Source organism: Ursus arctos, unplaced genomic scaffold, assembly GCF_023065955.2.
Source record: "Ursus arctos isolate Adak ecotype North America unplaced genomic scaffold, UrsArc2.0 scaffold_31, whole genome shotgun sequence".
Classification (NCBI taxonomy): Eukaryota; Metazoa; Chordata; class Mammalia; order Carnivora; family Ursidae; genus Ursus; species Ursus arctos.
The window spans coordinates 2666273-2692200 of record NW_026622997.1 but is presented as its reverse complement, the minus strand read 5'-3'; the positions used below and the strand labels follow the sequence as shown (position 1 = coordinate 2692200).

Genomic DNA, 25928 nt, shown 5'->3' with positions numbered 1-25928 from the left:
TAAAAAATAACTTGTTTCCAAGGCAAAATAAATTTTATTGAGAAATGTGGCATTCTTTAAGGTTTCTGCAAATCTAATTTCTGGCTTTTACTAGAAGATGGGCTGGACCCTGACGTGTGCGTCTATACTCAGTGTTGGGGTATCGCAGGCCATGTCATCTCCAGAAACTTCACTGTACACTAGTGAGAGAATGAGAGCAAAAACAAATAATGTCATCATTATTATTATGTGAATAGTATTAACCTTGCAGACTCCTTGAAAAGTGTATCAGGGACCCCCCCCACCCCCGAAATCTGCAAATCATACGTTGAGAACCAGGAGAGAGGATCCTGGAACAGACTCAGGTATCTAAAGTGATGGCTTAAATGGTAGTAATCCAATTGGAAAAAGTGGGCTGAACAAGTATTTAAAAACTTCCAGCGTTGGGGAGGGTATGTGTTGTGGTGAGCACTAGGTGTTGTGTAAGGCCGATGAAACACAGGCTTGTACCCCTGAAACAAATAATACAGTATATGTTAATTAAAAAAATTAACTATGGCAGTGATGCATGGACACGTTCTGGAAAGTGTGGGGCACTGAAACAGCTGGCTTGGTAAGATGGAAGACTGGGTTATTAACACGTATGTGTGGTTTTTATCTTTGGTTCTCTTGTTACAATATTATTTGAATAGGTTTAACCAAAAGCACAGGTGTGCAAGTCCAGTCGGAGAACCAGGGCTGCTCATGCATGGCTAGGCAGGCCAGTTCTGAAGGCCAGCGGGTCCAAAGACCTGCCAAGAGGGTCCTGGGCTTGGAGCAGGATAGAAATCAAATGCGAGCCAGGAAAAAGCGAGAGCCGTGTTTACTCAATAGTGTAAGTGATAGAATATAGCAGACGGAGTGTCTGGGAGACTCAGAGAACGAGTGCCCTCTTCACTTCGGTTAGGGGTTTATATTGGAAAGGGGTCCAGGGTGCGTGTTCCTAAAGGAATCCAGGGTAGGTAGGGTCCCATCCAAAAGCTCAGGTGTTATTCCACAAATCACCAAAGGCGGGGGTGTTGACACCAGTGAAAACCAAGGTTTGTTGGAAGCTAATGTCCTGAAACATGCTCAGGTCGGTTCTTCTCAGATGTTATCAGGTGTACGGGGGCCTAGGAGGAAACTCAGAATGACACACTTTCTTGCGTCCCCCTTGGCCTGGGAACAGAGCTGCTTTGGCTTACTCAGATGCAAGGTGAGGTACCTGGGTACCTGGGGCTTCCTAAAATGCAGTCCCTTCAGCTTCCCTATGTCACTAATAACTGGCTATGCTCTACACAAGTTATAGCCTTACTGGGTTTCTGCATTCTGTACCATAAAGCTTTGAGCAGGTTTCTATATCTTATAAACGCTTTCACTTGCGCAGAACTCAACCCTGACCTTCTCAGGAAGGTTTTGATTCTTTCTGAGCGAGAGGCGAGTAAGTGTTGGTGGGGGTAGGGGTTGGGGTGGGCTGGGGGGTATACTGTGGGAAATCGCTTGCAAAATTAAGAATAAAATCAAACACTTGGGATAGGCATTTAAATTCCTCCAAACTAAAGTAAGTTGGGAAATGAGGAGAAGGGGGATGAGTGGGGTTAGGAGGAGGTGAGTCACGCGGGGGCCTTGGGCAGGTGGCCCCCCCAAACGCGCTGATTCTTTCCTAGCCCTCAAGTCTCCCCAAAACCATCACTTCCCCAGGAGACCCTTCCTAACTTTGCCATCAAAAGTGGTCCCAAGATAGAATAGGGTCTGTGTTTGGACCCCACCCCCGCCCCAACCACAGAGCCCAGGGCTCCGGCGTGTCACCTTAGAAGAAAAGGCGGAGCAATCGTTTTTTTTTTTTTTTTTTTTTTGTTTGTTTGTTTTTTTTTTGAGCACTAGATCTCATAGGAATGCGGAAGCAGGGTGTTTGCCAGAAAGAACGGGGCGGGAGAAACCGGACTAAACCAGCCTGTGCCGCGGCGGACCCCAGCGCTGACCCTTCGCCTGCTCTTTCCTCGGGGGTGGCCGGAGGAAAACAGTCGCGGCCCGGGGTGGGGACTTGACGCGCTGATGAGACACGCGGGGCAGGTAGGCGCCTGTGCGCCCGCTGCGCCTGCGCGCAGCTTCCCCGCCCCCGAGGCGCGGCTGCTTTCCCGCCGCCGCCGCTCCGCGCAGTGCGGTCTGTGTCGGGAGCCGGGCGGGACCTCTGCCCCCAGGGTCAACCCCCGATAAACGCTGCCTGCATCTTTCTTGGCCTCCTGTCAATTCTGTGTGCGCTGGAGCCAAAGAGCCCGGGGGTCGGGAACGGACTCCGGCCGCCACGCAGGGAGCCCAGGAGGGAGCCCCCGTGCGTCCCCGAGGACCCGGAGCCGGCGCACGGCGGACGGAGCCCCTCCGACCCTTGGGGCTGACGAGCGGCCTGGAGCTTTAGTCCGGCGACTCGGCGGCGGTAAGTTCTGCCTCCTGCCTCAGCGACTCTGCCCCTCCAGTCAGGCCCCGCGGACTGCTTCGCCTGTTTTGGCCTCTCTGTCACTTCGGTCTGAATGTCTCCGGCAGAGGAAGGTTTTCTGGTCCCGCGATGCGGGGCCGAGTGTCGCCTGTCCCCTGACTCTCACCCCCCCTTGTTGGTCCCTGCAGGGTCACTGGAGGACCCTCTGGTGGGTTGAGCCCGTCCTGAGTGTCCCCTGTCCTGGGGCTCTTGGCCCCTCCCCCGGCTTTCCTTCTGGCTGGTCTATGTTTCCTGGGTTTCTTTCAAACCTGGAATTACTTCCAGACTCTGTTATTTTCTTTGGGTTTCAGATCTGTGTTCTTTTTTCTGTTGTCTCTCCGATCAGGGCTGTCGCCCTGAGAAATCTCATTGTTGTCTTTGTGAAAGCGGGGCATTAGCTTCCTACCAGCAGTCTTGTCTTGCCCCTGACCATCCTGTCTTTTCCCTTTTTGTTTGTCTAGTGAAACATCTGGTAACTTGTTATTCTATTCAGAGGGAAGGACAATTCCTGGTGAGCCAGACTTGGTTCTGGTGTAAGGTTGAAGAAAGCCAGACCTTGGTCCGGATTCAGGACCTCAAAGACTAATCGTTTTCTGTATGGGGGAGCCGCCTTTTTTTTTTAAAGAAATCAAGCTTCCCTCATCTTTCGTGGGATGAGGAGAAGTCCATTATTCATACAGATCCAAGTCCCAGGGATTACACCTGCTAGTTGGCTTTCACGTTTTTTTATAAGTCACCAGCTTTGTCGAACTTCCCAAGCTGGGCAACACCTTAAATGTGACAAAAGACTCCCTTCTAGGAAGGGATCAATTTAAATTGGATGGTTTGAAGAAAAAGAAATTAATTAATTAACTAATTAATTAGTTTTGCAACACTGGCCCCAATATAACTTAGGGGATGAGGAATAGTGGCCCCAAAATGGATCATTAAACTTTAATACTATTTGCAATTGGAGTTGTTCTGCAAAAGATCTCAGAAGTGAGGAGAAATACCAAGACCCCAAATGAAAGGGTTCTTTTAGAATCCCTCTCTTGCCACCACGGGCTTTTTCTGCATATTCCTTTATGAGGAGAGTCAATATTTACTTGCCTTTGAATGAAAAACCCCCGGTCCTCTAGGGACAACTTAGTACACACTGCTTTGGGGGTCCTAACTCAAAAGCTGGGTCTTGATCAGAGACTGGTAGCCTATTTCTCAAAATAATTGGACCCAGTCACACAGGTATAACCCAGCTCCTTCAGTGAGTGAGGCCTCTAAGCTGACCTTGACTCAACATCGAACTCCCCACAGGTTCAGACGGTATTAGAAAGTAAAGCTCACCTTTGGCTGACTGGAGGAAGGCTAACTAACTATCAGGCCCTCTTGCTAGATTCCCAGATGTTATTTTAAAAGTATGCCCGACGAAACCCTGCTACCTTGCTCCCATCTGTAAAAGATGAGGGTCCCCAGCGTCCCTGTATGGAGACAATGGAACAGACCTATTCTAGCAGACCTGAGCTTCAAGACAAATGCCTTGACCATCCAGATAGGGGGTCCATTATGGATGGGAGCAGTTTTACGGAGGGAGGCATCTGGAAGGCAGGCTACCCGATAATGAGCCTGGGTAGAGTCTTAGAGGCTTGAGCTCTTCTGCCTCAATGCTCCACCCACCCAAAAAGCTGAACTGATAGCTCTACTTAGGGCCTTACAGTTGGGAGAAGGAAAAAGATGAAGTCTCTATACTGATTCAAAATGTGGGTTCCCTATACTATAGGCCCATGCTGCGGTCTGGAAAGAAAGGAGAACCTTAACAGCTACAAATTCACCAATAAAACAGAAGGACCCAATTTTCACCCTCCTAGAGACAGTGCAACTTTCCAATCAGGTGGCTGTCATCCATTGTGAAAGTCCCCCGGAAAGATGGGACCTCTGTAAGCAAAGAAAGTAATAAGGCTGACCAATCAGCTGTTTGTTTGTTTTATTTATTTATTTAAAACATTTATTTATTTATTTATTTGTTTGTTTGTTTGTTTGTTTGACAGAGAGAGAGAGAGTACACAAGCAGGGGGAGCTGCAGGCAGAGGGAGAGGGAGAAGCAGACTCCCGACTGAGCAGGGAACCCTGATGCCACTGGGCATCATGACCTGAGCAAAGGCACACGTCTAAGGGACTGAGCCAATCAGGCCCCCCAGTCATCTGTTTAAACAGGCAACCTGAGCTCAGGAGCCCGCTCAGATTACCGCCACGAGTTCCCCAGCCACCCTCAGAACCTCCTGCTAGAACAGGAGGACGCAAAGAAACAGGGATATACAGAACAAAGCACCGGGTGGCTTATGAGAGAGGACAAAATTCTCATTCCGGAAGCCCAGCAGTAAAAGCTCATTCAACATTTCCATGATGCCATGCATTATGGAAGAGACGTCCTATGGGACTTGGTGCAAAAGGTCTTTTCAGGATAGGAACTTAGACAATAAAACAAGTTACCCTCGCCTGTCACTTATGCACCCAAAAACAAACCACAGACCCATCCAGTCAGTCCCCACTTCTTACACCAGTCCAACACCAGGAGACACATCCTGGGGAAGATGGGCCAAGTAGTCTTTACCCTGTTGCACCACGAGCAGGCTACAAATACCACCTTGTGTTTGTTGATAACTTTTACTGAACGGGTGGAAACCTTCCCCACCTGGTCTGGGAAGGCAACCGAGAAATATAAATCCCTCCTAAAAGAGAGTTACCCGATTCGGCCTCTCTTAAGTCTCTCCAAAGTGGGAGACTCCTTCTTTTACAGTTAAAATTACCCAGAGCCTGGGGCGCCTGGGTGGCACAGCGGTTAAGCGTCTGCCTTGGGCTCAGGGCGTGATCCCGGCTCCTCCGCTATGAGCCTGCTTCTTCCTCTCCCACTCCCCCTGCTTGTGTTCCCTCTCTTGCTGGCTGTCTCTATCCTGTCAAATGAATAAATAAAATCTTAAAAAAAAAAAAAATTACCCAGAGCCTTTCAGTGGCCCTGGGAATAAATTATTAATTGCATGCTCCCCGGTTCCCCCATTCCTCAGGGAAGGTTGAACAGATGAATCATGCCCTAAAAAAGACTTCAGCAAAACTCTGTCAAGAAACTCATGAGCCTTGGGTCCAGTTGCTCCCTATCGCACTACTCAGGATTGCCACTGCCCCAGAGCCTAGCCTAAGACTCAGCCCATTTGAAATGACATGGGAAACCCCTCCTCACCCCAGATATTTTACTAGATGAGAAAATAAGCCAGAGCTTGCAGCATTTTATTTGGGCCAAGTAGAAAAAGCTATTGTGGATTATGCTAATCACATGCTACCAGCACCCCCTAGTGGTAATTTAGAGGAGACCACCCCCCCCACCACCTCTGCAAATTCATCCAGGGGCTCAGGCCCTCCTTAAAACCTCCTTGGAAGGAGGGCTCCCTGGAAGATCAGTTGCTGCCCAAGTGGAAAGGCCCCTATTGAGTGATTTTAGTCACCCCAACAGCAGTTAAGCTGCAAGGAATCCCTAGCCAGATACATCTTTCTAGGCTAAAACCTATTTCTCCTGGACATCCTCAGAAATGCCTGGAAGGCCCCGAACCATCTTACTCATGTTGAGCCTGCGAAGACTTCAAATGCTTGTTCAAGAAGCGACCCACAGAGTCAGATAAGTGATTATACCTTGGTGGTTTGGTTTGCTGACTTTGCTTTTTGTTGCCTTTGTTTTACTTTTTCTTCTCTGTGAGTACTGTTTCGGGTCACCTCCACTCCCTGGGAAAGACCCGTTCTGCTACTGCGGGGTCTAGAAGATCAAAACCAATGATGGGACTGATGAAGTGGGCTCTTCTCTTGGCCCTTCTCCTGGGGATGAGTTGGGAAGAAAATAACAAAGTGGGGGAAACCTGGAAAGAAAACTCAGTTGTCAACTTTTCTAGCATTGTGGCCTCGGGAAATAATCTCTCTAATTGTTGGATCTGTCATCCTCACCCACAAGATGGGGCTCCTAAGTTCCAGTTTGTACCTATAAATGAGGATATTACTCTCACCTTGACTTCCGGTCCTGTTAGGAGCACACCTCTTCTAATAGTAGAACTCGATGGTCGTGATGATATGAGATGTGTCAGGCTTACAGACTCTTGGAACCAAACCGGTCTCCAGGTTAAGCGGCCTCTTCTCTGTAAAGAACAAGGACAGCCCTGTTGCCCCTGCCGGACAGATACCTGCCTTACCAATGTGGGAAGCTCGCCCTCCATTTACCCTATGTCATTTTCCTCTTCAAGCTCTTCATGTACCCCCAACCAGACCCACTGGTGTGTGGACTCGTCTCTACTCTCCCCAGGTGACCAACCTAACTTCTCCTGTACATACTGGAAAGGAACAGCAGCCCCTTCCTGGAGGCTCACCTATCAGACCCCATCTGCCTTCGATAGCCAGGAGGGAATAGAAGAGGATTCAGAGCTTGGTGGGGGGCCACTGGACGGAGGGCCCCTGTCCCCCGGATGCAAAAGTACACCTAGCTGGGGTCTCCTTTTACGAAGCTGGTTTAATTCCTCTTCACCCCGCCAAGCTTGCACCCCACCTGGGTATCTGTTTCTCTGCGGTCCACCACAAAATAAACTCCCCTATGAAGGGAGCCCTAATTCCTCCTTCTCTTGGCCTCTTCGGGCAGTGGCCTATTCATGTGTAGATAATGTTCACTTCCGGGGAGAATGCACTTTGGGACGATTGGGCCCTAAAGGATTAGGCGCCACTGTATATAATGTCACCTCTCAAAGCAGACGTAAGAGAGCGCTCAGTCTCATCTTGGCAGCAACGGGGGAAGGCGGAGGACTGGCTGCCCCCTGGCGAGGGTTTGCTTATCGTGAAACAACCTTAAAACACCTTACCCAGGTCATAGAAAACCTGGCCACAAACACCGGTGACAGCTTCGAGGGCCTTCAGGAGTCCCTGGATTCCTTGGCTAATGTCGTACTTGACAGTCGGTTAGCTCTGGATTATCTTCTGGCCAAACAAGGGGGTGTCTGTGCCCCAGTCAACGACACTTGCTGTACCTACATCAACGACTCTGGGGAAGTCGAACTAAATATCCAGGAGATTGACAGACAAGCCAGGTGGTTGCGTGTGTTCAATAATCACGATGCCCAAACTCAGTGGGACTCGAATAGATTCTCTATGCCCAGCATTGCATGATTCCTTCCTGTCCTGGGCCCTCTGGTGGCCATCATTCTTTTGTTAATATTCAGACCCTGTCTCTTTAATCTTTTGGTTAAGTTTGTGTCTTCTAGACCACAGCAGTTTCCTGTCAAACTGATGGTGGCACAAGGGTCCCACCTATCCGGTCCCAAGAGGAATAATGTCCCTATAGAGCGTTAAAGCAGTCCGGGAGAGAGCTTTACTCCTCCAGGGTAGGACAGAGACAACAACCCGCTCAGTAAGAAGCAGTTCCAGAAGATGAGACCTTCGGCCCCTCCTCCTTAGGAATAAGGAGGGTAAAATCTCTCGGTGGGGGATGGAGATAGAGCAGAGGCTGCGTCTGGGACCCTGCCCCATCCTAACCACGAAGCCCATGGCTCCCTCTATGTCACCGTAGAAGAAAAGGCTCAACACCACGGCTTTGAGCACTAGATCTCAGAGATACAGAAGCGGGATGTTTTCTAGAACGCTACAGAAGAAACCGGACTAAACCAGCCTGTGCCGCGGTGGACCCCAGTGCTGACCCTTTGTCTGGTCTTTCCTCAGGATGGTGCTAACAGTCAGGCCCGGGGCGTTGGGACTTGACATGCTAATGAGACACGTGCTCGCTGTGGGTGTAAGTTGTCCACGGTGCCTTCTCGCAGCTTCCCCTAGCTCCACCCCCCCCCCCCCACCCCGGAGGTCCCTGCTCTCTCGCCTCAACCCTTTCACCAACTTGCTGGGCCTTTGTCCCCAGTGCTGCCTCCCGTAAGCCCCCAATAAACACTGCCTGAATCTTGTCTTGGGCTTGCGTCAATGTCTGTCTTTGCTGAGAGCCAAAGAGCCCTGGGGTTGGGAACAGTCCCACCCAGTCCTCTTTCTTGGCTTTCTCCAGACCCTGTTCTCTGGTGATTTGGATGCCTTTTTACTTCTTAGTACTGGGAGGGTATTTTTCATATGGGAGATTTGCTTCCTTCTTTCAGTGGGGTGAAGGAGGGTGTGAGGGTCCTTGAAGTCGCTGTTTTGTAAGTAATTTAATTAAGATAATCAGTATGCCAGAGGGGCACATCGTGGGGTACCCTGCTCTTTCTCCCTAGATCATTGAGGGGAGGCAAAACTCTCCCCCTCCCCATCTTAGGTTTTCAGCTAGGACTCTTAAGGAAAAGATGAACGAGAGAAAAACGGTTACCGCATGCAGTGCACATCCCAAGAGAGAAACCTACAGGAAAAGTAACTCTGTGGCAGCTTAGAATCCAGCTTATTTACCATCTTCAATAAAGGACAGTAAATTTGCAGAGAAGTGACTGGACAAAGGAAAACAAATTTAGGAGTCAAGGGAAGGTAAACAGAAGGGAGGGAAGTAATGGAGGAAGGCTCGTTTGCAGATTCCACTGGCTCCTCTCTGGGCTGGTAAATGTCAGTCTCCAGTAAGAGGAGAATTTATATCCAGCCTTTAGGCAAAAAAAGGTAAAAAGCCCATCCTGTGTTGGCTCCTGCTCCCCCCACCCTTGAGATTTTATCTATTTTTGAGAGAGAAAGAGAGAGGGAAGGAGGGGCAGAGGGAGAAGCATACTCCTCTCTGAGCAGGGAGCCCAATGCCAGACTCAGTCCCAGGACCCTGAGATCATGACCTGAGCAGAAGGCAGATGCTTAACCGACTGAGCCACCCAGATGCCCCTTTTTCTTTTCTAACTTGAAAACTTTTAATTTATACAAATAACTACTAAATACAAAAAGTAGATTCAAAACAACATAGTTATTTTTTTCTGGCAGAGTTTAAATGCACATAATGGATAATTCCAAAGAAAGTGCATTTTCCCTGCAGTGTTCAGAACTAAAATTCTACTGAAGTCATTGCCTCTAACTGCGTTGGCTGCTTCTAAATTACATTCAGCTCAAAATAATTTCTGTGACAAAATGGCATAGTTGAGGTGGCCTAGTCTACCTTTCATCGTCAAAATTTCTGGGACTTTTTTTTTTTCCCTTACATCTAAGACTGATTCTCTGCTCAGTGGTCATCACATGCCTGAGGCTTCTCATTTGGACAGTATATTTATTTTGGAATGAAATGGGGTGAGGGGGCTACACATGGAGGAAGGACGAGTTTGATTCCTGTTACATCACGTCAGGCTGCTTGTCAAGGGTGTGTGCCTTGTAACCATTTAAACCTTAGACGTGCTTGGGTTCCATACCTTTTAAGATGACTTCCAGTCAAAAGTCATCCCAATCCAGAATCTAGAAATAGGATTCTGGGTTGTTGAAAATTGGAAGGGACTCGGCACCTGGCTGGCTCAGTCGGAGGAACATATGACTCTCGATCTTGTGGTTGAGTTCTGGCCCCATGTTGGGTATAGAGACTGCATACGTAAATAACCTTTTTTCACAAACTGGAAGAGATTCTCAAGATTATAAAACTCCAAATACCTTTAGATCTGAAGGAGAATGTGGTCTCTGATTGAGAAAGCAAGAAGCAGGTAGGACAGCTGCTGTCAACATCAGACAAGACCCTTCCATGATTGTGATGGAGACAAAGGTCAGAGCACAGACAAAAATGCATGGCCACGTGCAAACCACAAAAATGACCACATATCCTTGTCTTGGCTGATTGCTGCTTTGGCAACTACAATTTTAACCCGCTCTGTTCTACTTCCTTATAAAAATTGGAATGCCTGATCATACAACAGTGGCCTGATTTCCAACAGCATTCATCCAAAGCAACCTTTCCTTCTTAGACCCTCTCCCAAACCCCCAACACAAACTGAAATCCTGTAAATTCCTCCCACACCCTCTCACTGAGACAGCCCACCTCCCAGCCTCCCCACAGTGTGTGGGCTCCATGCTGCTGTCACAAGTACCATCAAATTCAACTTGGTTCGGCCACAGGTGGGCTTTAGCTGGTGGGGTCCAGCATGGCCACAAGCAAGTCAGAACGCTATCAGCCTCCCAGCCCTCATTCCCATCCACCCCGAACTTGGCTCCAGACTTTCAGGTAAGTTCCCCAGATACAGCAACGTCCTCAGCATCTAAAGCCAAAAGGAACTTCCTGCAGATTTCTAAGAACTTAAACTGAAAGAAAACGCGTTCCTGTTCCTGTGATTTATTGATAGGTTTTCGGTAATCAGGTACTCACAGAAGGGAACAGTCACTCCATTGTGTGATTCATAAGCACATTCCATCCTCCTTCTTGTCTTAACTCAAATGTTAATTGCTTTAGTTCTGTTTATTTTCCAAAGAAACTCCTAAAAGAGCTTGGAGAATTCTGGGGTTCTCCCACAGTTTTCTATAAACAAAGCTTTGCATCTCTTATCAAATGTCTCTGTTACTGCAGAATGGAAAAACCACAGTTGTATGCACGTCAGTGGCTCTTCATTCCTCTGGGACTCTGAGCTCCTACTTACTATGGATTCAAAGCCTCAGGATACAAGAAAATGAAAAATACTGACTGACAGCATTTTAGCGATGAGGGCAGAGAGAAGAGAGAGAGTGTAAATGGCCTCAAGTTGCTCCTTAGGAGACATATAGGCCTCTTGGAAGGAGACCGTAGGATTAGTGAACTCATTTCTCTTCCCTGAGTAACTTGAAGGCCCACTCATCCGTAGCTGATAATTAGGAAAAGTTGGGGGACCGGTTGCAGGCTGGAAAAGGTCTTCTCATGAGGGTAACTGACAATTCTTAGCATGGTGCCTCATTTCTTTGGAGAAAAAAGAGAAGCCTTTGGAATCTCTCACATTCACTAACTCTGTCTCTCCTTTCCCCTCCCCTCCTTCCCCCTCCTCTTACCTCTTCTCAGTCTCCCTTTCTCTCTGTGTGTCTGTCTGTCTCTCTCAGTAATCCCCGGCATACACTTTCTGTGATATTCACCCTGGGAGATCCTCAGCCAAAGAGGGGCTAAAGTCTGTATTTTCATGTTTTTATAGCCTCTCTGCAGAGGGTGAATGCATGTAGCCCTGCTTTGGAGGGTTTGCCTAACAGGTAGCAGGAAAAGAGACTGCAGGGCATAGATTTTGGAAAGAACTCAAGAGTGATCCTTGTGACCCTGACCTCTTTCCCGGGATCCTACTATTTCCCCCTGTTCAGTCCAACCTCACTTATTTGGCTCCCTAAGTTCCCTGCCTGCCCCTCCTCTGTGTTCCCGGAACTTTCCATTTCAAAAGCATTTCCAGGAATATGACTCAGAGATGTCCCCACTCGACCAGACCTCAGCATCTTCTTGCTCCCCAGGCCCACTTCATCTCCCTCCACCTCCGCGAGCCCCTCTACTACACAGAATCCATGCGTATCTTCTCCAGGCCTCCTCATTTCCTGTCTAGCCACCCCACACGCGTGCAAACCCCGGCGCGGCAATGCACCTAAACTGAACGCAGGCTTGGTCGATAGGGGAGTGGTGTCCCTGTTACGACGTGGACATATCGTTAGGTCACTTCTGATTATGGTCAGCATGCCAGCAGCGTGTGCCCCAGAAAGAGCAGCTGACCACAAAACTCCCTTGCAAGCCTGTACTCTACCTGGTGCCCATTCACCCTCATCCTTTTGTCCCAGCCTGTTTAGCAAAAGAAACACGCCCGAGACCCTGAGCCAGAGCCCTCAGGGCCATCTCCACAGTTCACGGAAAGCCCGTGGCCGCATCCTCACCTGCAGCTTCCGAAGAAGGATCGAGGCAAAGCCCCTGCGGACCTGCAGCCGGTTGGGAGAACGCTGACCCCGCTCCAGACCTACCGGATCAGGATCCGTTACTTAGAAAACCCTCCAGAGAAGCGCAGGCTCAGGTGAGTTCAAGCAGCGGCACTCCGGGAGGGGTGGGGCGGGGCGGGGATGACCTCGTGCTCATAAATCATCTGGTATGTGTCACGGTGGGAACTGTCCTCAGAGGCTGATGGAGGGGTGGGGAAAATGTGTGCTGAGAACACAGAAATGTAAGCAAAGGAACCAAGATGAACCACTGAACACCTTCCCTCCTCCATCCCCCAAAAGCACAAGAAGTTATACAGGAAAAGAAATGAAATCAGATGCGATACTCGGATCCATAAAGTCACAGCTTCATAACCAACAGCATCGGAAACATTGAACGGAAGGGGCATATTTCTATTGTATGAGTCAGGGTCCTCCAGAGAAATAGAACCAACAGCTATATACAGATACACAGAAAATGATGTGTTAGGAGGGCTGATTCATGTGATTATGGAGGCAGAGACCCCCTGATCTGCTCCCTGCAAGCTGGAGGCCCAGAATAGTGGGGGGGGGGGGTAGATCCAGTCCAAATTCTAAGGCCTGAGAACCAGGGGAGCCAGCGTCTGAGGGAAGGAGAAGATAGAGGGCCCCACCTGACTCAGGCAGAGAGCAGACTGTCCTTCCACCCTCTCTTTGTTCTAGTCAGGCCCTCCATGGATTGGATGATGCCCGTCCACATTGTTGAGGGGATCTGCTTTAACAGACCTACATATTCAAATGCTAATCTCTTCCAGAGACATCCTGACAGATACACCCAGAGACAATGTTTTACCAGCTATCTGGACAGTGTTTAGCCCAGTCAAGTTGGCACATGAAATTAACTGTCACGAGAATTAAATTATCATTGACTTCATTGATAGGGCTTTGAAAAGTAATATCTAAAAATGGGTATGTCAAGAAAGGGCAACAGAAATAGGTTATAGACTTGGGGTGCCTGGGTGGCTTGGTCGGTTGAGGGACCACTCTTGATTTTGGCTCAGGTCATGATCTCATGGGTGGGGAGGGTCTGCTTAAAGATTCTCTACCTCTCTCCCCAACCTGCACGTGCACGCTCTCTCTCTTTCTCTCAAGTGAATAAATAAGTCTTCCAAAAAAAAAAAAAGTATGGTATAGTCTTGAGAAACACCTAGATAAATGCCAGATAAAACAAGCAAGCAGGTGAGAAGGCTGTTTCTGGGGAATGAGGAGAGGTGGAAGTGGGACTGATGTTTTTCTTAAAAGCTCTTTAACTGTTTGGATTTTTAAAAATTCTGTATGGAGTACTTTAGCAGAATAAAAACTAATTTTAAAAAGAGAAGGAGCAGAGGGCCTGACTGGCTCTGTCGGAAGAGCCCATGACTGGATCCTGGGGTTGGTTTTGGGCTCAAGCCCCACATGGGGTGCAAAGATGACTTAGATAAATAAGTAAATAAGTCAATAAACTTAAAAACAAAAGAGAGAAGGAGCAAGTGGTCGCCTCAGGGAAGGGTTGATGAAGGTCAGGGAGGGCTGAGGGTAATCACTGGATTTGATGAGTCTACAGCACTGGGAAATTTGAGCAGTGGTGGAAAAGGGCAGAGGAGGCAAGTCCTGACATTTTGCCTTTAGGTTTGCTCCATACACAGCACATCGCATTCCTCAGCTCAAATGATTTTCATGTCTCAGGGGGAGAAGGTGTTTCCAGTCTCCAGTGGGCCTGGGAGTGGCGGGACCTTCCCCGGAGCAGTCCCACATCATACAGGCATCTCACAACGCGAGCCTGGAGGGACAGGGCATGTCAAATCTGTTGCCTTTGGGGGTCCGAGGCTGTTAGTTTATGTAGAAATGACTTGGAGGTTACCCGGTCAAAACTGTGGCTGCCACGTAGCACGGAGTTCGGAGGGGAGGCAGGAGAGGCTGAGAGGAAGGAAGCAGGGAGACCACTAGATCCTACAGCGTTTTCTTGACCAGAGGAAGTGTCTGAACTTGGTGCTGGGGTCACTAAGGGGACATTAAGCAAAGAGTGACACGATCAGATTTGCATTTGGGAAAAGTCATCTGGCAGGCTGGCGAGTCAGCACTGGTAGTGAGGCTCCTGCTTAACGTTCTCTCTCTTCCTCTCCCTCTGCCCACCCCCCAGCTCACGTTCTAGTTCTCTCTCTCAAAAATAATAATAATAAAAAGAAATAAAATCTTTTAAAAATAAACATGTTTTTCCATATATTTAAATTTTTTCATAACAATAAGAAGTTTAGCCCCAAATAAGGAAATGCGGGCCGAACTGCTTGCAGGGAGGTAACTTGGAGAGACCTTGAAAACTGAACCACAGGTGCATTCCCAGCCTACCTTTAAATTTTCAACCCATAGAAGCAATAGGATAACAATTTACCCTCTTCTAAATCCCTGCGGTATGCTAAGCACTTTACTTGCTTAATCTCATTTCATCCAGTGCCTCTCCAAAAAGGGTATTATTAACAATATTCCCAATTTAGAGGTAAAAGAAGTGAGGCTTGAAGAGGTGAATTACCGGGCTTAAGGCCTTTCGTCTCAGTTTAGTGGTGTCTTGACCCTCTTCCTTTTCCACCCAATTGCCTTTTATTTAGTAAGCTCATCAGTGTATATTCTGGTCTTGGCACTGAAGACCACAAACGCACAGAGCCTTCATCTCTCTGGAAAACTTCTTTGCCCCCAAAGTAAATGCCTCTGGGGCCTGGGGGCAGGCTTTGCTGAGAGCACTTCCCCCTTCCTTCTTCCGCTGGCCTTTAACTGTTGCCGCTGGGGCCGTGAGCAGCTCTGTCACTTGGTAGCCGGGCTCATTGGTGCCTCTTCCTCCAAGATCAGAGGTCAGTACTTGTGACGGCTCTGGTTCCCCTGAGAGAACCAGCAGCCAGGAGGGCATCTGCTCTCCTGTCTCCTTCCTCCCCAGTCCTGGGCCCTCTACCCCTGACCCTTTGCTCTCTCCAGCTCCTTTCTTGTGCCTTCTCCTCTCGACTTTCCTCTTTTCTTCTCCAGTTCAGTCCCCTGGTTTCTGTCTCTGCTTTCATTGCGTCTTTATTGTCATCGCAGAAAGTGAATACAAATTACTATATTTGAGGAAAAAAGAGGCTTTTTGGAGCAGTGGTTCCAAGACTTGTTCATTGACACGCAACCCATTAATGGGTACTATGCCTCACAATTCCCTTCTAAGATTCTGTCGGGGTTCTAGGGCCTATTTCGCGGCTGTATACATGCTTGACCAAACCGGGCAATGGCTGCGCGAGTGCCGACGGCCGCACGGACCGAGAGCGTGCAGTGGCAGGAGGCGAGGGGGAGGCTTCAGGTGCGAAGGTCTAGAGCGTTGCAAGTTGGAAAGAGTTGTAGGGAGGACGCAGCTGAAGGGTGTCTAAAGAAACTTCGTGATGTCCTGTGCATTCATCTCCTAGGTGGAAGTTCTGACGACCGTGGACCCCCAGCAGCCTGCTGCCCCGGAAGGCCGGAGATGGCGGTTTCCCCAAACTCCTGCCTCCCCAGGGGTCTGCTCATCCTCACTTTCTTCCAGCTGTGCAAGCCGGATTCGGGTAGATCCCGCTTGGGTCTCCCTCTCTGGTCCCCTCACCCCACCCCGGGGCTGAAACCTCTCAGTAAAGGTGAGGCACCCCGCGTGGCTGTCGCTGGCGCCCTTCGCGGGGGTCCAGGTGGAGGAGGAGCCACGGTCGCAGAGACCGACCTTGGTCGGCGTCGGGGCTTCCCGCCCCCCTCCGTCCGTCCCCCCCACACACACACACCCCCTGTCTGCCCGCCTGGTTTTCGCAGCGCACTTCGACGTGATCGGGCCGGCGGAGCCCATCCTGGCCGCGGTGGGTGACGACGTTGAGCTGCCCTGCCACCTGTCCCCGAACGTGAGCGCCGAGCGCATGGAGCTGCGGTGGTTCCGCAGGAAGGTGGCGGCGGCGGTGCTCGTGCGCCGGGACGGGCGCGAGCAGGCCGGGGAGCAGGTGCCCGAGTACCGCGGCAGAGCCACGCTCGTGGACCGCGACATCGCGGCCGGGCGCGTCGCCGTGAGGATCCACCGGGTCAGGGCCTCGGACGACGGCGAGTACCGATGCTTTTTCCGGCAGGACGGAAGCTACGAGGAGGCCAGCGTGCACCTGAAGGTGGCCGGTGAGCGCGCGGGGTTTGGCTTTCTCTGGTCACGTCCAGGTGGTGTCCGTTTTCCTATGGCCCTGAGACTTTGGAAACCACCAGGGGCTTTGCCCAAATCCCGTTTAGGATGGAAAAGGTTGGCAGGCCTAGAGTGGGAGGTGACTCCGAGGGTGTTTGAGAGTGGGGACAGAGCATTCCATGTTATTAGTCGAATAAGCGGAGGGTGTAATGGCTATAGAACATTCTTCTCCGCGAGCACACCGTAATACACTTGATCCGGTCTCAGAACTGAACACTGAAGTCGCGTCTATTTTTCACCACCACGGACAGGCTGTGGGGCGCACCCTTTGAGGCTGCTTTATGGGTTAGTGCCTGAGGACGGATTTCCCAAGATCCTAGAGCGTGCCTGCTCCTTAACATCCTTGATCCACTTAGAAAAGGTTTTGGGTTTTGTTTCCTTTTTGGCTTCAAGTCCAAATCCAAGGTGGAAACCATAATGGAAATGGTGTTCAGGAGGAAAGTATGCGGTGACCTCTGACTTTCCCACTTGCTAGTGAATGGGAGCAAACACATCTCTTCCTGAGCCTTATTTCCTACTGTAAACCTCGGCGGGCATCTGTCAAACGAGATTTTGCAAGAATGAAATAACATTAGACAATACCTAAGAAAGTGCCTCGGCGATGCTTGCAGAAGGGTTGTGTACTTGTGAGATATTAGTACGGTGCCTCAGACTGCCCTGGAATTTGCAGCATACCAATGGATTGCCTTTTATGTATATATTCAAATAAAGGTAAGGTTTCAAAAATACTTGGGTATAATTTGGGTCCCTGCCTCAGAACAGGGTGTCCCATGCAGTAGCATTATGTATAACTCACATTTCCTTTTTGGGGAAGTATCTTAAAAGTTGACTATAAAATCCTAGAGATTTGGGGCGCCTGGGTGGCATAGCGGTTAAGCGTCTGCCTTTGGTTCAGGGCGTGATCCCGGCATTATGGGATCGAGCCCCACATCAGGCTTCTCCACTATGAGCCTGCTTCTTCCTCTCCCACTCCCCCTGCCTGTGTTCCCTCTCTCTCTGGCTGTCTCTATCTCTGTCAAATAAATAAATAAAAATCTTTAAAAAAAAAAAAATCCTAGAGATTTGATAGCATAAAACTGTCATTGTTACCTTTTATGAGTGATAGACATCTCCGAGAGTCTGCTGAAAGCGGCGGTCCTTTTCCTGAAAAGAATCCATGTTGTGACGTAGATACACACCGTGGAACATGGATTTAAACTAACAGTGTGGACACGTGTTTGAGGACTCTTCTCTGCAGCTTGGTGTTTGTCTGTACTCTGTCGAATTGTAAGAAAATAATCAGGCTGAAGACAGAAAGGAAAAACAGCTTTATGTTGATACATGTTAGGACATAACTGTGTGTGAGGAAGACGAGGTTGAAACCCATTTAAGAAAATCCCTGAAATCAGAATCAGAAGTAAAGGAAACTTAGATTGCAGCTACAATCTCAATGCAAAGAAACTCCAGTCCCCCTTCTCTTCAAGTACTCCTTCTTGATCATCCTCAAATACCCACTCGTAGTTCTCCTTCTCCTCAAAGTCTTTTCATAATACTTCCCACCACAAAGCCCTCTACCATCTCTGGAGCTCCCTTACCTGCCTCTAACCCATTGGTCTCGCTGTTCCTGCTGATTAGAAAAGCTCCCTATGTCTGTCCATCAAACTGCCTGCATTTCAAACCCTAACTCCCAATAGGGCATCCCTCTCTGATAAGGTTATGAAATTCCTTTTATTGATACCACAGCTTCCTTGTGTCATGAAATAGGAGACGAGTCCCTCTCACTCCCAGTCCCTGCACGCTTCCTTTCTCAAGAGTAAGGCCCGCTTCTCTCTCCATAGCTCTGGGCTCTGATCCTCACATCCATATGGAAGTTGGAGAAAGTGGAGAGGTCCGGCTGGAGTGTACCTCAGTGGGATGGTACCCAGAGCCCCAGGTACAGTGGAGTACTTCTGAGGGAGAGACGTTTCCATCCACATCAGAGTCTAGGAATCCTGACGAAGAAGGCCTGTTCACTGTGGTGGCTTCAGTGATCATCAGAGACCCCTCCATGAAGAATATATCCTGCTGTATCCGGAACCTCCTTCTTGGCCAGCAGAGGGAAGTAGACATTTCCATACCAGGTCAGTGAAATCAATGCTGGGTTCCTATCGGACACAGTTTCAGAGCCATATTACCTGGGACACCTGCCCAAGGCAGGCTCTCATGGTGCACTGTCTACTGTCCCCACCTGAGCTCCTGACCACTGACATGAAGGAGCTCCAGCAACTTCATTAGAAGAGAAAAGATTCTAAATGCATAAAATCTGCCTCGATCTCATAGAAATTCCAGATTTTCTGTTTTAGGAGATACATTTTAGATACAAAAGCTTTGTCTCTGGGGGCCTTCTCTCCTTGAGTAACAAGAAAACCCACTTCCACCCTTGCCCTTCTGTCTTCCCCATTCCACCCTAGAGCTCTCTGTCTAGGTTTCCAGCGTCCTCAGGAAAGCAAATCTTCTCATTATTCCCCCCAGGCTGCCTCTGGTTCAGGCAGGAACCTTGCCTTATTCTTGGGTCATCCAGTCCCACTCTGTCGCACACAGAGGTGACATCTCCCTTCTCTGTCGCACACAGAGGTGACATCTCCCTTCTCTGTCGCACACAGAGGTGACATCTCCCTTCTCTGTCGCACACAGAGGTGACATTCTCCCTTCTCTGTCGCACACAGAGGTGACATCTCCCTTCTCTGTCGCACACAGAGGTGACATTCTCCCTTCTCTGTCGCACACAGAGGTGACATCTCCCTTCTCTGTCGCACACAGAGGTGACATCTCCCTTCTCTGTCGCACACAGAGGTGACATTCTCCCTTCTCTGTCGCACACAGAGGTGACATCTCCCTTCTCTGTCGCACACAGAGGTGACATTCTCCCTTCTCTGTCGCACACAGAGGTGACATCTCCCTTCTCTGTCGCACACAGAGGTGACATTCTCCCTTCTCTGTCGCACACAGAGGTGACATCTCCCTTCTCTGTCGCACACAGAGGTGACATCTCCCTTCTCTGTCGCACACAGAGGTGACATCTCCCTTCTCTGTCGCACACAGAGGTGACATCTCCCTTCTCTGTCGCACACAGAGGTGACATTCTCCCTTCTCTGTCGCACACAGAGGTGACATCTCCCTTCTCTGTCGCACACAGAGGTGACATCTCCCTTCTCTGTCGCACACAGAGGTGACATCTCCCTTCTCTGTCGCACACAGAGGTGACATCTCCCTTCTCTGTCGCACACAGAGGTGACATTCTCCCTTCTCTGTCGCACACAGAGGTGACATCTCCCTTCTCTGTCGCACACAGAGGTGACATTCTCCCTTCTCTGTCGCACACAGAGGTGACATCTCCCTTCTCTGTCGCACACAGAGGTGACATCTCCCTTCTCTGTCGCACACAGAGGTGACATCTCCCTTCTCTGTCGCACACAGAGGTGACATCTCCCTTCTCTGTCGCACACAGAGGTGACATCTCCCTTCCTGGCTTACGTGCTTCATCCCTTTGGCTGCCATCCTGCATTGATAGTTAAGTAGGAATTTCCACAATAACAGAAATTGATCCATTACCTTCTTTATTTCCCAGGTCCTAACTGAAATGACTCTTCATTTCTCCTTGCCCATAATCAAAAGTTTATTGAAAAACTGACACCAAAATAGATCACTGTTGTATCCCTTACAAAATTAAATATAATTACATGATCTCCGCACATTAACTGGAATTACTGAACCGATAAGGCTTTCTGCAATATAACAGAAATTCAAGAGGTTGTGGGGGCCAGTAGTGTTGCTTTCTTATGAACACCCTTCTGTGAGTCTGCCCTTTCCTCCTGTCAGCTGCCACAGGACTGTTGAACAGCCTACACAAAGAACCACCATCCGAGCATGGCTGAAATCCAGATTGATCTCGTAGCAGCCTTGACATTTTCCACCCATAAAATAGGAATTTGGGCTTTGAACTAGCCTTTTCTTTTCTTTTCTTTTCTTTTCTTTTCTTTTCTTTTCTTTCCTAAGATTTCATGTATTTATTTGACAGAGAGAGCGTGCACAAGCAGGGGGAGGGGTAGAGGGAGAAGAAGAAGCAGACTCCCCCTTGCTGAGCAGGGAGCCCAATCCCAGGATCCTGGGAGCATGACCTGACCTGAAGGCAGATGCTTAACCAGTTGAGTCACCCCACAGCCCCCTAGCCATTTCTTTTTATGTTTTTTTTTTTTTCCTTTTCCCTTTCCAAGGGCGGGTGTAGTAAATCCCTAGCCAAAGGTATGTTGATTCTTTCACAAGCCCAGCCAGTCCCCATCTCTAAGGTGACACCAGCAAGCCTGAAATGACTCCTGTTCATCTTCATTCTTCTCTTTCTCTGCCCTCTCCTACCCAAGATCAATCTGAAAAGCTTAGAGCAGCGGCATTGGAAGCACTATCTTTCGCTGTGGGAGGAGTGGGAAAGGGCCGCTCGGCCTCTCTCCCAACCCCCATCGGCATCAGAAAGAGAGCTGGACTTGCTCAGAGTCGCACCACAACTCCTCCTTCTTGGGCATTGTGTTTCAGCTCCCTTCTTCCCAAGGTTGACTCCCTGGATGGTGGCGGTGGCTGTCATCTTGATGGTGCTAGGATTTCTCACAGTCGGGTCTGTAGTTTGCACTTGGAGGCTCTACAAGGAAAGATCCAGACAGAGAAAGGATGAATTCAGCTCTAAGGGTAAGTCATAGGCTGCTTGTCAGGCGTGCTTCCGAGTGGGACTGGGTCCAAGTGCTTTTGGATGGCTGCCAATGGGAGGATATTTGATTCCAGAATTCTGAGAGCCAAGAAGGGGGATTATAAGGCACCGGAAGCCACGGATACCCAGTATGAAGGTCTGGGGTGTAGAAGGAGTCAAAACCAATGCTAATTGAGATATTAGACCTGCTGTTCACTCACTTACCCCCCTGACTCTCTCCTCACTTCTAACTCGGTTTCCCAGGAAAGATTAAAGATCTGATCCCAAGCCAGTAGGAACTTCCTGCACATTTCTTAGAAAAAACCCCATGATCCTTGTTCCTCATTTATTGATAAAGTTTCAGTAATCAGGTAGTCATGAATTAGCCCTTTACTCCTTTGTGTGTTCCTCACACCAGCTTTTACCCCTCCCTCATGTCCATTCTAGAAGGTGAGTAAGGTATTTCTGTTTGTTTTCCAGAGAAACTCCTGGAAGAGCTCAGTAAGTTCTCTCTTCTTGTTGTTATTTCACCAGCAAACTGTTCTCTCTCATTAGAAAACCCGTCACTGATTGTCTCTCTCTCTCATTGCAGAATGGAGAAAGGCCACGGTGCATGCAGGTCAGTGGCCCTACCCCTCAGGGACTCAGAGTCTGTCATACTTGGAAATAAAAACACGAACCCATTTTTGTGGTGAGGATAGATAGAGGAAAGATGATGGCAAACGGCACTTTCCTTGAGGCATATAGAGGGCCTTTGGAAGATGTTTAAAAGAGAAGCCCCTCTGACAGGGACCTGTTAGGCATTGGTGACAGTCAGCTCACAAATCACCCTGTGACTGTTGACAGGTCACAGGAAGAGGCCAAACAGTTCTCCTTCTGAAGGGACCTGCCAACTTCTAGAACTGTGCTCTATTTTTTTTTTTTTTTTTTGAGAAGAATAGGTCTTGTGACCCCTAACGCTCACTGATGCTCAGAGTACCTCTCTCTGTCTCTAGTTGATGTGACTCTGGATCCAGACACCGCACACCCCCACCTCTTTTTGTATGAGGATTCCAGATCTGTCCGACTAGAAGATTCACGTCAGGAACTGCCTGAGAAACCAGAGAGATTTGACTCCTGGCCTTGCGTGTTGGGTCGTGAGACCTTCACATCAGGGCAACATTTCTGGGAGGTGGAGGTGGGAGACAGGGCTGACTGGGCGGTTGGGGTGTGCAGGGAGAATGTGGTGAAGAAAGGGTTTGACCCCATGACTCCTGAGAATGGGTTCTGGGCTGTGGAGTTGTATGGGAATGGGTACTGGGCCCTTACCCCACTGCGGACCCCTCTCCCATTGGCAGGACCCCCCCGTCAGGTTGGGATTTTCCTGAACTATGAATCAGGAGACGTCTCCTTCTACAATATGACCACTGGGTCCCATATCTATACTTTCTCCAATGCCTCCTTCTCTGGTCCCCTCCGGCCTTTCTTCTGCCTGTGGTCCTGTGGTAAAAAGCCCCTGACCATCTGCCCAGTCGCTGACAGGCCTGAGAGAGTCACAGTAGTTGCTGATGCCAAGGACTTCACTAAGGAGATCCCACTGTCCCCCATGGGGGAGTTCTCTGCCTCTGGGGATACAGATACCCTCCATTCTAAGCTAATCCCTACCCAGCCCAGCCAAAGGGCATCTTAAGGAATATCCCAGCCCAACTGCTTTCCTTTGTCCTCAGCCCTCCCCTCCATCACCTCTGAAGCACCAGCTGCCAGCTCCACCCAGCCGTTTCTGCCTGTTGGGTAGGGAATCAGCTGGTCTTGGGGAGGTTGTGTTGCTGCTGCTAGAGAGTGTGGGGTGTGGGGCTGTCCTCATCTGTTTCTGCGCTGATACTCCGGGGCAGGGAGGTGACTCTGAAGCCGCTTCTAGCATTCTTCTATCCCCAGAGGCCAAATCCCCAGCGATCAAGATGGGGTTAGGTTGGCATGGGGTTATGACAGAAACATCTGGGTGTCCAGAATAGGGGTGTGTAGAGAAACAGGTTTTAGGCAAGCAGGAACCCTAAAAGGTTCTGGGAAGAGAGAAGTCAAGGCTGAAATCCCATAAAGCAATTTGGGGGGACATCAGGATGGAGGACCATGAGGGGAACCCAGGCCAATGATGAACACCTGGCCAGCTTCTAGACTTTCTGGGCCTGTATGTCCAGCTTTCTAAGACACATCCTGTAGAGGAAACTGGCCCTACTTCTGCGGGATCTGAGCATTGGCATGGGGGCCTGGGGAAGGGATGAAATGAGCGGGGCTGGGGGCCAGACTGAAGATCTGATCCAGGGGAAAACTTCAGACAAAACCCAGGTTGGGTGTCTGGCCGTGTCCCAGATCCTGCTCTCCTCTCTGCCACGGCCTTCCCCCACCCCCACCCCCACCCCCCCTCCGCTCCGGGCTCATTCCAACCTCGCTCTGTGGACGCCATACAGGTTTCCAGCTCTCTTCTTCCTTTCCGCGTAGACTCTCTCCAACCCAGAGGCTTTCCAGGAACCTCCTCAGTGACATCACCTCTTTATCCGCCTGGGTCGGCCTCGGGGCCCCTCAGCCCTCCTCCCAAGCTCTGGTTTAAAGCCCTCAAAAGCACCTTCAGTTCGCTCCCCCCGCAGCACACGCGCACCTCCGCCAGCGTCCACTCCCCCCACCGCGCGTTCCCGCCAGCGTCCACTCCCCCCACCGCGCGTTCCCGCCAGCGTCCACTCCCCCCACCGCGCGTTCCCGCCAGCGTCCACTCCCCCCACCGCGCGTTTTCGCGGGCTGCTGCACCCCAGGCCCCCGCCGCCGCGTCCCTGCGTCCCCGCGTGGGCGCCCCCAGGCCGAGCACGGCCCTTGTGTGTGTTTTCCTGGATGGACGTGGCTCGCCGAGCCGACGGACTGCAGATTTATCTGGGCTCACACCTTCCATTTCCATTGCCTTTTCCCAGTTTCCAGAGTATTTTCGCCCAGGGGTTTAACGTAATAAGTCTGTTGATTGCTGAAGGCGGCATCTGCCCCTTTTCTTTATCCCAGCAAGTGCAAGTGAAATAAAACCAGGAAAGCACCTGCGTGTCCAAGACTCATCTCTAGGCCGGATGGCGGTGGGCTCCCCAGGGCAGGCGGCACAAGGGGCTGTTGTCCCGTGAGGATCTAGCTGCCCCGTGCCAGCGGCTGCCCACCCTCAGCCTCCGTTTCGGGGTGACTCCACGTCTACTCCTGAAAAGGTAATTGACGCCCGGTGTAGTGAGTGGGGTCACCTCTTCAAATGTTAACACTTTTCCAGGAGGAGGAAATATTTGGGAAATTTTTAATGATAATGCCTTGTGATTGGAAAACCAACACCAAAAACACTTGGGTAATCTTTAGAAACCCCTTTCCCAGAGGGGAAGCCCTATGGATTCCTACTTGAAGAGCCTTGTAGTTCAGTGAGATGCCCACTTTCCCGTGTCGCCCCAAGCAAGGGTCGAGAATGGTCTCCTTCACAGACGGTTGACCTGAATGCAATTCAACCAGCCCTGCTGCCCAAAGGGACACAATGTGAGTCTCCAAAGGTTCACCAAGTGGTGGGAAAATCACCTCAGATGTGTCTCCCAGTAAGAAATCATCGAGATCAGATCTGTTACGGATCAAACAAGAAATCCAAATTCCAAATTTTGTTCACCCTGACATTATTTCCATTATTGTGCCACATTACATTTCTCATGATTAAGCTAAAAACCAACTTTTCTAAATTTTCAGTTTACTAACTACCCTCACAGAAGACTGTGACAAATTAAAACCCAATGTTCTCTCTTCGGTGGAAATTCTAAACACCAGACAAGTCTATTATTACCACGTTCACTGTGATTTGTGACATACGACATTGTCAACAACTCTCCACTACTCACCTGTTATTGTCAGCCCCCAGGCTCCAACTCTGTTTAGGTTTGGTTATGATTGTGATTTAGGACTTGGGGTTCGAGACTTACATAATAATATCTAGGTAACCGCATTTCCATATACGTATTGCTAGGTTATTTTAAAGTGAACCTGCATGGAGGCTTGTAAATCAGGAGACCACACAAGTATTATCTGGGGGAAGGGGTGGAGAAGAAGATGTAATGAGTGAGAAGTGACTGACAACATTTATTCCGTCTGCCTCCTTTCAGAGATGAGAAACTGAAGCCAGGAGACATAAAGTGATCTTATTAAAGCATATAGTCTGTGCCCAAGCCAGGACCTGAACGGGGGTGTCCTTGCTTTCTGTGTCCAGGAAAACTTCCACGGAACAAACCACAGTTGAGAGCAGGACTAGAGGCTTAGAGAAATTATCGAGGTGGGACTCACTGGCCTGGGAAAGTCTTAGGCATGAAGAGGGTCAGGACAAGAAAAAAGCAACTAAGTGTACCACCTTCTACTCGGACCAAGGGCCGGCACCTGGAGAGCCAGATAGAAAGGGCCCCTTCTTCTGTCACTTCATAGATCTCCAACACCCAGTGTCCTTTCCATGCCCCTGCCTCAAACACTTCTCACCCCACACTGTCCTCCCCCCCATGCTACACACTCTCACACTGTCCCCCTGGGAGAAGAACATCATTTATCACAGCTTTACATGTTCGTTTGTGCTCAAGTTATACTTTGAGACAGTCAAGAAAAACAAAGTCCAAAGTTCTTTAAAAATACTTGGGGGGCGCCTGGGTGGCACAGTGGTTAAGCGTCTGCCTTCGGCTCAGGGCGTGATCCCGGCGTTATGGGATCGAGCCCCA

At 49.6% G+C, this 25928-nt stretch overlaps 2 protein-coding genes across 2 annotated transcripts; both read left to right on the top strand.

Moving 5' to 3' along the window:
* Positions 1 to 1928: 1928 nt before the first annotated feature.
* On the top strand, positions 1929 to 24247 carry BTN1A1 (butyrophilin subfamily 1 member A1). The gene is made up of 9 exons (XM_026511162.4): positions 1929 to 2431; positions 12155 to 12381; positions 15724 to 15927; positions 16094 to 16441; positions 18320 to 18601; positions 21048 to 21197; positions 21676 to 21696; positions 21788 to 21814; positions 22191 to 24247. The coding sequence occupies exons 3-9, from the start codon at positions 15780 to 15782 to the stop codon at positions 22862 to 22864; spliced, it is 1650 nt and encodes a 549-aa protein (XP_026366947.1). The 5' UTR covers positions 1929 to 2431; positions 12155 to 12381; positions 15724 to 15779; the 3' UTR covers positions 22865 to 24247.
* On the top strand, positions 6175 to 8415 carry LOC130542242 (endogenous retrovirus group V member 2 Env polyprotein-like). Its single transcript, XM_057304973.1, has one exon. It carries the CDS (start codon positions 6263 to 6265, stop codon positions 7631 to 7633), a length of 1371 nt encoding a protein of 456 aa, XP_057160956.1. The 5' UTR covers positions 6175 to 6262; the 3' UTR covers positions 7634 to 8415.
* Positions 24248 to 25928: the final 1681 nt, after the last annotated feature.